This window comes from Triturus cristatus, chromosome 3_2 (assembly GCF_964204655.1).
Source record: "Triturus cristatus chromosome 3_2, aTriCri1.1, whole genome shotgun sequence".
Lineage (NCBI taxonomy): Eukaryota > Metazoa > Chordata > Amphibia > Caudata > Salamandridae > Triturus > Triturus cristatus.
Window position 1 is genome coordinate 1,198,432,205 of NC_140584.1, and position 14,601 is coordinate 1,198,446,805.

Here is a 14,601-nt window from a genome sequence, read left to right on the forward strand (position 1 = left end):
TTTCAGCCAGTTTACCGCCTTATGCTTGTCTGCCCTGCCTCCTCTCCATGTCCTCAGTCTGTTCCTGACTGGTGCTTAACTGACCTTGCTCCAGTCTGTCCCCTCGCCTGTGCTAGTTGCCAGTTTATGCTCTCAGCCTGTCCTCTGCTCGGCTTCCCTTCTTGTTCCCAGTCTGTTCCTCGCTCTTGGTTGGCGCTCATCATCATGTGTGTTTCCTTGACTGAAGTGTCCAGGTCTATAATCTTCATCAGAAGAACGGCTTCACATGCATGCTGCTCCGAGAGATCTTTGAGTTAATGTGAGTAGAAACAGCCCTGTTTTTTGAGATCACATCAGTCAAGCTTTCAAAACTCTTGCAGGAGTAATGACTGTCTCACGTAGGATGATAAAGAATTGAATGAAAGAGGGATTTGAATATTGCTCTGTTCAAATACTGAATCGTTTGGAATGTTTTTGACTGGAGAACCAGCTGAAAGTGTTATCAAGAGAAGGTGAGTTTTGTGGATTCTTTCTGAAGTAGAGTTGGGATGTCTAACTTTACTGAGCCGCAGTATTGCCGCGGGTTGAAAAGGAGATGTGAATCAGTTCAGAAAGTGTGCAGGGGTTTAGGTCTATGTTGTGGGCTTTGTCATCTAGGTGTGTTGTGTGTGAACGTCCCCTGAATATTGATACTTGTTGAATGCAGCATTTTAACCAACTCTGGAGCAGTAGCTCTGATTCATCAGAGACCCAGATAAAGAAGGTTTAGTAGTTAGGGCGGAAGTTGATGGTAGTACCGGCTACTACTGATTGGCGTTCATTGCAATGTGGTATGCAGAGTTCAATGTGCTGAACACTGACGGGAACACTTGGAATGTGCTGAACACTGATGGGAATACTTAGGATGTGCTGAACACTGATGGTAATACTTGGGATGTGCTGAACACTGATGGGAATACTTGGGATGTGCTGAAAACTGATGGGAATACTTGGAATGTGGTGAACGCTGATGCAAATACTTGGAATGTGGTGAACGCTGATGGGAATACTTGGAATGTGGTGAAATCTGGTGAGAATACTTAGAATGTGCTGAACACTGATGGGAATACTTGAGATGTACTGAACATTGATGGGAATCCTTGGGATGTGTTGAAATCTGGCGAGAATACTTGGGATGTGTTGAAATCTGACGGGAACACTTGGAATGTGCTGAACACTGATGGGAATACTTAGGATGTGCTGAACAATGATGGGAATACTTGGGATGTGCTGAACGCTGATGGAAATACTTGGGATGTGCTGAACACTGATGGGAATTCTTTGGATGTGCTGAACACTGATGGGAATACTTGGGATGTGCTGAACATTAATGGGAATATTTGGGATGTGCTGAACACTGATGGGAATTCTTGGGATATGCTGGACACTGATGGGAATACTTGGGATGTGCGGAACACTGATGGGAATACTTCGGATGCGGTGAACACTGATGGGAATACTTGGGATGTGCTGAAAACTGATAGAATACTTGGAATGTGGTTAACGCTGATGGACATACTTGGAATGTGGTGAACGCTGATGGGAATACTTGGAATGTGCTGAACGCTGATGGGAATACTTGGGATATGCTGAATACTGATGGGAATACTTGGGATGTGCAGAAATCTGACGGGAATACTTGAGATGTGCTGAACATTTGTGGGAATACTTGGGATGTGCTGAAAACTGATGGAATATTTGGGATGTGCTGAACACTGATGGGAATACTTGGGATATGCTGGACACTGATGGGAAACTTGGGATGTGCAGAAATCTGACGGGAATACTTGAGATGTGCTGAACACATATGGGAATACTTGGGATGTGCTGAAAACTGATGGAATACTTGGAATGTGGTGAACGCTGATGGACATACTTGGAATGTGGTGAACGCTGATGGGAATACTTGGAATGTGCTGAATACTGATGGGAATACTTGGAATTTGCTGAAATCTGGCGAGAATACTTGGGATGTGCTAAACATTGATGGGAATACTTGGGATATACTAAATACTGATGGGAATTCTTGGAATTTGCTGAAATCTGGCAAGAATACCTGGGATGTGCTAAACACTGATGGGAATACTTGGGATGTGCTGACCACTGATGGGAATACTTGGGATGTGCTGAACACTGATGAGAATACTGGGGATGTGAGGAACACTAATGGTAATGCCTGGGAGGTGCTGGACACTGATGGGAATACTTGGGGTGTGCTGAAATATGGAATTATTAGTTTGTTTCTTATTTGTTGACATTTGTCATATGCTGTGTTTAATCCAAGGAGGTTTATGGACTAAGAGATAGTCTTCAAGGGCTTAAGAGGGGTCCTTGTCTGTATCTATCACTCATATGAGTGGCGTTCATCAAGATGTTTGTGGGCCTATTAATTTCTTAGCTAGCATACATTTCTCATATAAGTGGACCAACAAGGAATCTGTGTCTGAGCTTCCTCCTTATCTCATTTGTGGTTGTCCTAATAATGATTTTTCTCATGTTCGAGGCATGTGGGCTGCTGAATTCATATCTGTGCATAGATCGCCGCCTAGTGTTGGGTTCGGATGATTGCATATTGTTATCCTGGAAGAGTCTTCGAAGTATCACGAGATAGGTGGCTCCTCCCCTGGACTAGAGTGCGCATGGGCATCCCCTCCATCCTTAGATTGTTTTTTTCCGCCATTGGGTTCGGATGTCCTACTCTTAACTCTTTGAGTATTTAGGAAAAACTTTATTTTTATTAGGCCAAAATGCTTTTAAACTCGTCGGTATTGTTTTCGTTCGGCGCCAAGTACTTTTGTCGAGTTAGTTCTCAAGAAGAGCATCGAAGTTAGCCGTTTGCCCTTCGACACCAGAGGCCCGATCGAGATCGACGATGGAATCAAATAGTAATAACCCCTTTACACGTTGCCCTCTTTGCAACGCTAAGTATGCTCGCTTCGACATGCACCCAGTGTGCAACAAGTGCCTCTCTCCAACACACGACGAAGCCACCTGTATGGCGTGTTCCAGGTTCCGATCGAAGAAAACTGTTCGCATTCGTCGAGCAGCTCGGCTCGAGGCGCAGAAAGCGGCGCCAAACCCGGACAACATCTTCGGGACCGAAGATGAAGAGGTCGTGGACCTTGAAGTTCAGGAGGGGATATCGGATACGGTTTCGGAGCGTGAATCCGACTATGATGCCGAAGACGAGCGTCTCGTAGATGAAGAGGAAGATGATGTCGTCGACAAGGTAGGAGATGACGAAGAGGCCCTTGGGACCGAGGAAGATGGCTCGGAAGATGAGCTAGGCCCAACTGTCGGTACAGGGCCCGAAGAGGCACTCGATAAGGCTCAGGTCGAGGGATCGCCACACGGCCTTACCCAAGATCTTTCCTCTCGTTCTACAGCCCCGCCTAAAGGCCCGGCTTCGAACTGTCCTGAAGAGCCATCGGTATCGAAAGCGCCATCATTCGATTAAGATAAATCGAAACTGAAGGCACAGGCACCGAAATCGAAACCGAAAGAGAAAATGTCTCTAATCGGCAACAAGGCCTCAAAGCCGTCGGAGCCGAAGACCCAAAAGACGGCACCTAAGACCAAGGTCAAGGTGGTCGACCCGAAAAAATCGGCGCTGAGGATCGTCGATACAGAAAAAGAGGGCGACCCTCAAGAGCCGACCCCTCCCCGTCCTCGTGTCGAGAAACCGACGTCTGGTACGGGGCTCCATGCCACTACAAAGAAGGTCTCAAAGGACCATGTCGAGTCGACAACACCATCTCCCTTCTTAAAGAAGACGGTGTCGGAATCGTTATTACGCATCCAAGACAGGGCTTCTTTGCTCAGCACGAAAACAGCCCCGCAGCCGAAAACGGGCAGCACGGTTCAGACCGCGTCGACGCACATCAAGTTCGGATTACCGCCGGCGGTACGACCGAAGATGTTCGACGCAAAGAAGGGTCCCGAACCGAAGAAAGGTATCGACACGAAGAAAACTGTCGAAGCGACACAAGGGTTATCAATGGGACAAACAGCTGTTGAAGTCCCTCAAGAAGATGAGGAGCCGAGGCAGTTTATCTAAGCAGGGACTGGTCAACTTTCAATACATAAAAGAAAGATAGTGCCAGAGAAATCTATGGAGCCATACAAAATTCCATTAAAGAAAAGGAGAACCACATCACCAGTTCTTGGTGAACATATTCAATATTATAGCCAGGAGCCTCAGTCATTCTCACTCACACAGTCTGATGTGGATGCAGGGGATGCTGGTGATGATGAGGGCACATATCCATTGACCACTGACCCTGAAGACCAAAACCAACCTTGGGTGGACAATACTGGTACAGGGGACCCACATACTGCTCCAGACACACAAGCATATGCGGTGAAGACATCTCCAACTGAGGATACTGCTGCCTTCAATGCATTAATTGAGAGAGCAGCTGAGAACCATGATGTACAGCTCCACACTGATCCTGTTGAGGAGGACTTTCTGATGGATACCTTCTCTACCTCAGAAAGATCTGTTAAGACTCTGCCCATGCTGAAGGGTGTCCTAAAACAGGCTACTGACATTTTTAAGGAGCCCATGAGGGCGAGAGTACTAAACCCTAGGATTGAGAAAAAATATAGGCCAGCTCCAGTGGACCCTACCTACATAAGAGGCCAGCTGCCTTTGGACTCGTTGGTGGTTTCCAATGCTCGGAAGAGGGCCAACTCACAGACAACGGGTGATGCTCCTCCCCCTGACAAGGAGTCTAAGGTCTTGGAAACATCAGGAAAGAGAGTTGCTGCACAGGCAGCTAACATATGGAGAATTGCCAACACTTAGGCACTTCTGGCTAGGTATGACAGGGCGCATTATGATACCCTGGAGACACTGCTACAGCACCTCCCAGATCAGTATAAGGAAGGAGCAGAGTCACTAATTACAGAAGGGAAGCTCATAAGCAACGCTTCCATTAAGTGCGTTCTTGACGCAGCTGACACTGCAGCTAGGGCTATTAACACCAGCGTCATGTTAAGAAGGCATGCTTGGTTGAGAATCTCAGGATTCAAACCAGAGATACAGACAACTATACTCAATCAACCTGTCAACCCTCACTCCCTCTTTGGCCCCGACGTTGACACCACCCTAGAAAAAATCAAAAAAGATACAGAGACTGCAAAGTCTATGGGGGCTCTGCAATCACAGCAGTTTAGGAGTGGGTCCTTTCGTCGCTCTACCAACAGAGGACCATCTAGAGGCCAGAACTCCCAACAGTCGCATTACACTAAACAAGGTACACAGACCACCTATAATAAGAATAACAGAGGTGGATACCGTGGAAACAACGTCAAGGGCAGAGGCCGTGGAAACAACAGCTCGAGGTCCTCCGCCACCAACAAACAGTGACGCCTTGTCACTGCCCCCCGACCACATAACACATGTCGGGGGGAGACTCCAACGGTTCCTGCCGGTCTGGAAGTCCATCACTACAGACAGGTGGGTGAGAGAAATTGTCCAGTACGGTTATTGTCTGGAGCTAACATCCACTCCACCAAACATACCACCAAGACACCGTCCTATGTCCGCAGAGCACTTGCACTTATTGCACCAGGAAGTGCTCAGTATGCTCCACAAAGGAGCCATAGAACTCGTGCCTGTACAAGACCAAGGATCAAGGGTGTACTCACTGTATTTTCTGATCCCCAAAAAGGACGGGTCTCTCAGACCCATACTGGATCTAAGACCTCTGAACCGTTATATTCTATCAGAGCATTTTCACATGCTCACCCTGCAGCAGGTGCTGCCGTTGCTCAGTCAGGGAGACTTTCTCGCAACACTAGATCTCAAAGATGCGTATTTCCATATACCCATGCACCCATCACACAGAAAGTATCTCAGGATCACTATTCAAGATCAACATTACCAGTTCAAAGTCCTCCCTTTCGGAGTAACAACGGCACCAAGGGTGTTCACCAAGTGCCTGGCAACAGTGGCGGCACACTTAAGGAGACAGCACATACATGTCTATCCTTATCTGGACGACTGGCTTATCCAGGCAAAGTCAGCCCAGCAGTGTGCCAGCCACATATCCCACACCATTCACCTTCTTCACAGCCTAGGATTCTCACTGAATTATCCAAAGTCCCACCTTCAACCCGCCCACGTACGGCAGTACCTAGGCGCGACCATAGACACTCTGGCAACCAAGGCACAGCCAAATTCCATGAGGATCAACAGCATGCAGTTGCTAATAAAAATGTTCAGACCTCAACACTCACTACCGGCACGAGTGTTTATGCAGTTGATAGGCATGATGGCTTCCTGCATCTTCATAGTCCCGCACGCAAGATTACATATGCGCCCACTTCAGGAGTGCTTAGCACGTCAGTGGAATCAGGCTCAAGGACAGTTGAAAGACCTAGTGTTGGTCAGCGGTCGGGCATATAACTCTCTGCATTGGTGGAATCCACAAAACCTTGCCAAGGGCCGACCGTTCCAAGAGCCTGTACCACAAATAATACTGACGGCGGACGCGTCTCTCCAGGGATGGGGAGCTCATGTATTCAATTACACTGTGCAGGGACTATGGACAACACAGCAGAGGGGGATGCACATCAACCTACTGGAACTGATGGCAATCTTCCTAGCAATGAAGGCATTCAAAGTACACTTGTGCAACAAAGTCGTGTTGATCCGGACGGACAACATGACTGCCATGTACTACATACAGAAGCAGGGAGGAACACACTCTCCACAGTTGTTTCATCTGGCTCAGAGCATGTGGAAGTGGGCCATTCAGAGAAACATCTTCCTCATGGCGGAACACCTCCCGGGCAAGGACAACCAAATGGCGGATCTGCTCAGCAGACACAGCAACCAGATGCACGAATGGGACATACATCCATCAGTACTCCAACCGTACTTCCAGCAGTGGGGTCATCCAGAGATAGACCTATTCGCCACAAGGGAAAACTCAAAATGAATGCCAAAGCTTTGCCGCCAGGTTCCCACATCCACAGTCGCAGGGCAATGCGATATGGATGAACTGGTCAGGCAGATTTGCGTACGCTTTTCCCCCGGCACCATTGATACCGCTAGTGGCACGCAAACTGAGGCAACACTCGATGACGCTCATCCTGGTTGCTCCAACGTGGGCACGCCAGCCATGGTACACCACGTTTCTAGAACTCTCCGTGGTACCGCATCAAAGACTGCGGCTAACACCCAGGCTTTTAACGCAGAGCCATGGCGAGATTCAGCACCCAGATCCGCAACAGCTAGACCTGGCGATCTGGCTCCTGAGATCTTAGAATTTGGCTACCTAAACTTGCCTCCAGAATGTATGAATATCATCAAGGAGGCAAGGAGACCCACGACCAGAGCATGCTATGCGGCTAAGTGGAAAAGATTTGTCATTTATTGTAAAAATAATGACATCAATCCGCTGGATGCATCAACTCAGAACATTATCTGTTATCTATTACACTTATACAGATGCAATCTAGCATACAATTCCATCCGTATACATTTAACCGCACTGGCAGCTTACCTTCAGAACAGGCAGCACCTCTCCCTGTTCAGAGTGCCTGCCATCAAAGCCTTCTTGGAGGGACTCAAACGAGTGATTCCTCCTACACACCCACCTTCACCAGTCTGGAACCTAATTGTGGTCCTCACCAGACTCATGGGACCACCTTTTGAACCTCTACACTCCTGTGAGATTCAATTTCTAACCTGGAAAGTAGCTTTCCTAGTAGCCATTACTTCACTAAGAAGAGTTAGTGAACTCCAGGCACTAACCATTCAAGAGCCATTTATACAGTTTCATGCAAACAGGGTCGTACTACGCACCAACCCTACATTCATGCCCGAGGTGATATCGCAGTTCCATATGAACCAATCCATAGAACTACCGGCGTTTTATCCTAATCCTGAGAATGTAGCAGAGAGAATGCTCCACACACTTGATGTCAAGAGAGCTCTCATGTACTATATTGACACAACACAGACATTCAGGAAGACAAAACAACTGTTTGTTGCCTTTTCTCCACAGCACAAAGGCAACCCCATTTCCAAAGCAGGAATAGCTAGGTGGATCGTTAAGTGTATACAGATTTGCTATGAAAAAGCTAAGCGCACACTAACGATTCCTCCAAGAGCCCACTCCACACGAAAGTTAGGGGCCTCCATGGCTTTCCTAGGGAATATTCCTTTACAGGAGATATGTAGAGCAGCCACCTGGTCCACTATACATACCTTTACCAAACACTACTGTGTAGATGTACACTCACGACAGCAAGCAGCTGTAGGACAGGCTGTTCTCAAAACTCTTTTTCAGACTGCTGCAGCTGGCACGGACAGCCGCCGCTAAATGGAGAGACTGCTATATAATCTATGCACAGATATGAATTCAGCAGCCCACATGCCTCGAACCGAATATGCTACTTACCAGTATGCATCTGTTCTTGACATGTAAGGCTGCTGACATTCATATCGCCCACTCTCCTCCCCGGCGCCTGTAGCAGCTGTAGCATTCAGTAATTACTAGTTAGCATGGTCATCATTCACTGTATTACACTCCATCTATGCCACAATCTAAGGATGGAGGGGATGCCCATGCGCACTGTAGTCCAGGGGAGGAGCCACCTATCTCGTGATACTTCGAAGACTCTTCCAGGACAACAATATGCAATCATCCGGACCCAACACTAGGCGGCGATCTATGCACAGATATGAATGTCAGCAGCCCTACATGCCAAGAACAGATGCATACTGGTAAGTAGCATATTCGATACATAACTTTCAGCTGGGTCGCCTCTGTGGTTCTTATCTGGGTGAACCTCTCAAGATCTTTGTACTGTGTGTAAAAATCAGATTAATGCAATATCTTTGCTGGGGACAGTGGTGAAAAAATTGCATCATCTCTAGTCAAGCAGCCCTTTGCTGTATGTCATCTCATTTGCATAGGTGGAAGTCCCTAGTTCCAATGGGCTGCTCTCTTCAGTCATCCCTTCTGTGAGAGGTTTAGTTCATTATGGATCCTTCAGCGACAGGAGAGTGCAGGAGCACTGAGTATTCTCTAACTCATCCAACAGCAGCAGATTCAGAAGGAACAAAAGATTTTGGTATCTGATACTGTGTATTTCACAGGTTCAACACATTGTGCAGGGGCTGTAAAGGGTGTGAAGGGCTTCTGAGGTGTACATGTTTCACGAAAACTCCTAATCATTGAGTTAATACACATTATACCTGCGAAGGTTTGACCGTGTATGTCTATCGGATAGAAAACAACAGCTGCTGGTAGCTCACATGCACCACATGCTGCAGTTTTGCGAAGAATTGTTGCTCCCCGGGTCTGTTAAAGGCTGTGTGAAGTAATTTACTGCTTTCATTTCCCAACACGTCTGCTGGAAGCCTGTTCCATTCTTCACTGCTTCTCCATGAAAAGGTGTTTTCTATTTCTACTCCTGAGCCTCCTTCCAGGTTCAGCCTCCCATGGTGATCTCTGTGTCTAGGAGAGCCCTGGTACTGATAGAGACATTTTTTGTACTCTGCTGTCTCTCATCTGATGTGATGGTCTCAGACACACCCCAACCCTTCTTCGCTCCTGCCCGGAGATTCATCTCTTCTTCAATCAATCAGGGAATTTAAAGCGCGCTACTCACCCTTGAGGGTCTCAAGGCACTGGGGGGCTAGGAGGTACAGCTCCTAGTCAGTCGAAAAGCCAGGTCTTGAGGCTCTTCCTGAAGGTGTGCAGAGTAGGGGAGCATCTTGCGTTGACCGGGAGCTCGTTCCAGGCTTAGCCATGATGTAGGAGAAGGCTGTTCCACCCGCTCTGGTTCTGCGGATGCGTGGGGTTTCTGCTAGGGCGAAGTCGGTGGAGTGGAGGTTTCTTTTGGGTACGTGGAAGGAGACTCTTTAGTTGAGGTATTTGGGTCCGGTGTTGTGGAGGGATGTGTAGGTGTGGGTGAGTAGCTTGAAGGTTACTCACTTCTCGATGGGGATAAGTGGAGGTCTCGTAGCTGTTGGGTGATGTGCTCATGTTGTGGGATGCCGAGGACAAGTCTGTCCTCTGTGTTCTGGATGGTCTGGAGTATTCATAGCAGGGATTAGTTGATTCCAGCTTAGAAGGGGTTTCCGTAGTCCAGTGTGCTTGTTATGAGTGCATGGGTGACGGTCTTTCTGGCTTCGGAGGGGATCCACTTGAAAGTCTTGCGGAGGGTGTTGAAGCAGGTGGAGGCGACGGCGTTGATCTGGTGGGTCATGGTGAGGGAGGAGTCAAGTATGATGCCGAGGTTCTGGGCGTGGTCCATGGGGGTGGGAGGGTTGCCGCGGGCGGTGGGCTGCCAGGTGTTATCTCAAGCTGAGGGGGTGGGTCTAAGGACAAGGACTTCTGTCTTCTCCGATTTTAGCTTCAGACAGCTGCTCCTCATCCAAGTTGTGACGTCTTTCATTCCTTCCTGGAAGCTGTGTCTGGTGGTTTTGGGGTCCTTCTTGAGGGAGAGGATGAGCTGGGTGTCGTCGGCGTAGGATACTATGTTGAGTCCATGCTGTGTGACGATGGCGGCGAGGGGGGCCATGTAGACGTTGAAGAGCGTGAGACTGAGCGATGATCCTTGGGGCACTCCGCAGTTGATTTCTGTGGGTTCGGTGAGGAAAGGCGGAAGTCTGATCCTTTGGGTTCTGCTGGCGAGGAAGGAGCAGAGCCAGTCGAGGGTGGTTCCCTGTATGCCGACGTTGTGGAGCCTGGCTGCGAGAGTGCAGTGGGAAACGGTGTTGAAGGCTGCAGAGAGGACTAGCATGATGAGGGCCGCGGTGTGGCCTTGGTCGAGGAGCAGGCAGGCGTCACCTGAGGCGGCGAGGAGGACGGTCTTGGTGCTGTGGTTACTGCGGAATCCGGATTGGGAAGAGTCGAGGATGGCATTCTCTTCGATGAAGTTTGTCAGCTGGGCCTTGACGATCTTCTCTGTGACGTTGGCTGCGAAGGGAAGGAGAGAGATGAGTCAGTAGTTTTTCAGGTCCATCGGATCTGCAGAGGGTTTCTTGAGGAGGGGTTTGACTTCTGCGCGTTTCCAGTCATCAGGGAAAGTGGTGCTGGATTCGAAGGTGGCGTTGATGGTGCATCGTAGTTCGAGCGCTATGGCGGCTCTGTGGCAGATGTGCGGCTGGCAGGGGTCCATAGAGGCTCCTGAGTGAGTGCTCTTCATGGTCATGGTGGTATATTCGGTGAGGACCGGGGTCCAGGCGGTGATGGTGGACTGACTGTCATCGCTGGAGGGAAGGGTGGTTTTTAGAGTCTGTTTGCTGAAGTTGTCTTAAAGGGGCTTGATTTTCAGCTCGAAGCAGGAGCCAAGCTTGTTCCACAGGTCCGGGGAGGGTGTGCCGTCCGTGGCTTCGTTGGAGGGTTTGGTGAATTGCGTTTCCAGTCATCAGGGAAAGTGCCAGATTCGAAAGTGGCGTTGATGGTGCATCGTCGCTCGGGCGCTATGCGGTGGCTACTCTGTGGAAGATGTGCGGCCAGCAGGGGTCCGTGGAGGCTTCTGAGTGAGTGCTCTTCATGGTCGTGGTGGTATCTTCGGTTGTGACCGGGGTCCAGGCGGTGATGGTGGGCTGGCTGCCATCGCTGGAGGGAAGGGTGGTTTCTGGAGTCTGTTCGCTGAAGTTGTCGTAGAGGGCCTTGAATTTCAGGTCGAAGCAGGAGCCGAGCTTGTTCCATAGGTCCTGGGAGGGTGTGACTCTGTGACTTCGTTGGGGGGTTTGGTGAATTGCGTTTCCAGTCATCAGGGAAAGTGCCGGATTCGAAGGTGGCGTTGATGGTGCATCGTAGCTCGGACGCTATGCGTTGGCGACTCTGTGGAAGATGCGCTCAGCAGGGGTCCGTGGAGGCTTCTGAGTGAGTGCTCTTCATGGTCGTGGTGGTATCTTCGGTGGTGACCGGGGTCCAGGCGGTGATGGTGGGCTGGCTGTCATCGCTGGAGGGAAGGGTGGTTTCTGGAGTCTGTTCGCTGAAGTTGTCGTAGAGGGCCTTGTTCCTGGGGTCCAAGGAGGGTGAGACATCCGTGGCTTCGTTGGGGGGTGTGGTGAATTGCTAGATGATGCTGAAGAGTTACTTTGAGTTGCTGGAGTTGGTGAGGTTTTGTTCCGGATGAAGGTCCTCTTGGTGGATCTTATGAGTTGGTGGTATTCTGTCATGGCGTTCTTGTAGGTGGTCTGGTCTTCAGTGGTTTTGCTGTTCCTCCATTGTTTTTCGAGACGCCTGCAGGAGCATCTGGCTTCTTGGAGGTCGGTGGTGAACCAGGTGGCCTTCAAGGGGCGTCGTCTGTGGGGGGTGCAGAGAGGTGCGAGGTTGTCTGTGCAGTTGGTGATCCAGCATGTACTTCCTTGGCGGCAGAGTTGCCGTCGGTCGAGGCGGGGGAGGGAAGGTCGTAGATGAGGGTGGAGTTGAGGTGCTCCTCTGTGACCTTGCTCCAGTTCCTTTGCGGTGGGCGTGGAGTGGGTTTGTGAGCTGTGGCAGTATTGAAAGAGAAGTGTACGCAGTGATGGTCTGTCCAGAGGGGCTGCGTGGTGTGGCTGAAGCGGATGTTGTTGCCTCCTGCGAAGATGGGGTCGAGGGTGTGTCCTGCCTTGTGGGTAGGGGTGGTGACAAGCTGTTTCAGTCCGATGTTGGCGAGGTTGTGCAGGAGGGCGGTGGAGTTTGGGTCACTCAGGTTGTCGAGGTGTAAGTTCAGGCCTCCGATGAGCATGTAGTCCATGGAGGCGATGGCGTGGGGTGCGATGAGGTCAGCGATGGTAGTGGTGAACAATGCAGGAGGCCCGGGGGGTCTGTAGGCGTAGGTGCCGCGAAGCGTTGTTCTAGGGCTGGTCTGGAAGTGAAGGTGTTCGGTGGTGGAGGGGGAGTTGCTCGTGCTGGAGGTGGAGAGTCAAAGGGAGCTCTGGTGTGCGATGGCGAGTCCCCCTCCTGGGAGGTTGGCGGTGTCCTTCCTATGGAATCTTATATCCATCAAAAATGGTGGTGGCGGTGTGAGGGGCAGATGGGGGAGACGTTGAACAATGGTTTCCGTGAAGTTGGCGTCTGATGAGAGGGTGTCAAGGAGGTCCCAGATCTCTACAGCATGTCTGTGCAGTGAGCACACGTTGAGGAGGATGCACTTCAGGGCTTCGGTGATGCTGGCGTCTGCCGTGGGTGCGGCAGTCGTGGGGGTGCAGAGGATAGTGAAGGATTGTCGGCAGTGTTGGCAGGCGAATTGGCTGTGGGTGGTGTTCGGCGTCGACAGCTGGCAGTTGTTCCTTCCGGGGTTGAGTGTGAGGAGGGCATCTGAGTCGTAGCGGGGGGAGGTCGGAGAGCCAGGGTCCCTGGCGCTGGGCACGGACGGGTAGCGGACGGGCTTGCCTTTGGCGTGCCCGCTGCGCGCGGCTGCCATTAAATAGGGAAGGGGGAGAGAAGCGCAGATGGGAGGCGGGAGTGGGAAACCGGCAGGGGGGAGGGTATGTGGGGGCAGCAGCAGCGGGAAGGAAACTAGCATGGAGGATATAAACAGGAACAACAGGAAAGATAGAAAAACAGGTAAAAAGGCACAAAGAGGGAAAAAGGCACAAGAACAAGACACTAACAAGGACAGAACAAAGGGGCACAAACACAGAGACAGACAGCAGAGGAGCAATGCTCTCCCACTGGACCACCAGGGACGAGGCACAGGCAGGAGCCTGCGGGTGGTGGAGGGCCTCGAACATCTGCTAACAGAGGTGAAACTGGGACAGTGGCAGCGGCACTACAGCGGAGCTGCTGGGGGAGCGAGCAGGTCTCCAACCAGGAGGTCAGAGGTCTTGCTCAGTCTTAACTCATAAGACTTGTTGTTCATGCCAGCCAAGTCTTTGTTTGCATGTCTGTGGACAATCTCTTACCTGTTGTTCTCCAGTGTGACGATTATATGCCCTGGATTTATTTTACTGACCTCTTCTAGGAGTGTCTGTCGTATAATGCAAAGAGCTGAATACAGATAAACCAAGCATTGGCAATGTAATTAGATCTCGCCTTTTGGCTTTACCAGAGCTTTTGCCAATGCTGTGCATCTTCGGGGAAAAAGGGAAACAATGGTCATTGCTGATGCAATAATCAGCGCAAAAAAGCCCCAAAGTGATGATGTGTACACATACATGCTTCACCACACGTGTGCAAGTAGGCGTCATAGCTCTGTGGCGGCACAAGCATGATGACATATTCATGGGCATGCATAACTTGGACGTGCAGATGTTTTTTTTTTTTATTAATTCTTTTAGTTACTGAAGCCAGGGTTGGATCAGTAACTTAAACAAAGTGCATTTAATGAAAGCAGCAACTTGGTAGCAAATTGCAGCTTCTGGGCCCTCCTAGAAGGATTAATAAAGAACAGAACGTGGGGAGCAGCAATAGAGGTGGAGGGTTGAAGGAGCAAGGAAAGGTCAATGACTAGCACTGGCAATGAGCTGCGAAGTAAAAAAAAAAAAAAAAGACGAGTGAGTCAGGGATGGGTTGAGCGAAACAACAGATGACCTAGAGGGCTGGCAGAGAAACACAGCAAGCACTGTGAGCAAGGGTGTAAAGAGAGAACCAGAACACATGGAAGCGAATGAGAAAGCAA

The 14,601-nt window shown here is 50.0% G+C and overlaps 1 protein-coding gene across 4 annotated transcripts in view; it reads left to right on the top strand.

Moving 5' to 3' along the window:
* The window catches only part of ATG9A (autophagy related 9A), a 396,601-nt gene that overhangs the window by 155,247 nt on the left and 226,753 nt on the right, over positions 1-14,601 (top strand). For all 4 annotated transcript variants that reach the window (XR_014980113.1, XR_014980114.1, XM_085650154.1 and 1 more), the window contains exon 5: positions 234-298. Coding sequence is in view for 2 of the 4 variants with exons in the window: in XM_085650154.1 (XP_085506280.1) it covers positions 234-298 (65 nt within the window). In the remaining 2 variants the exon portion in view is untranslated. The remainder of the gene's footprint in view (positions 1-233; positions 299-14,601) is intronic.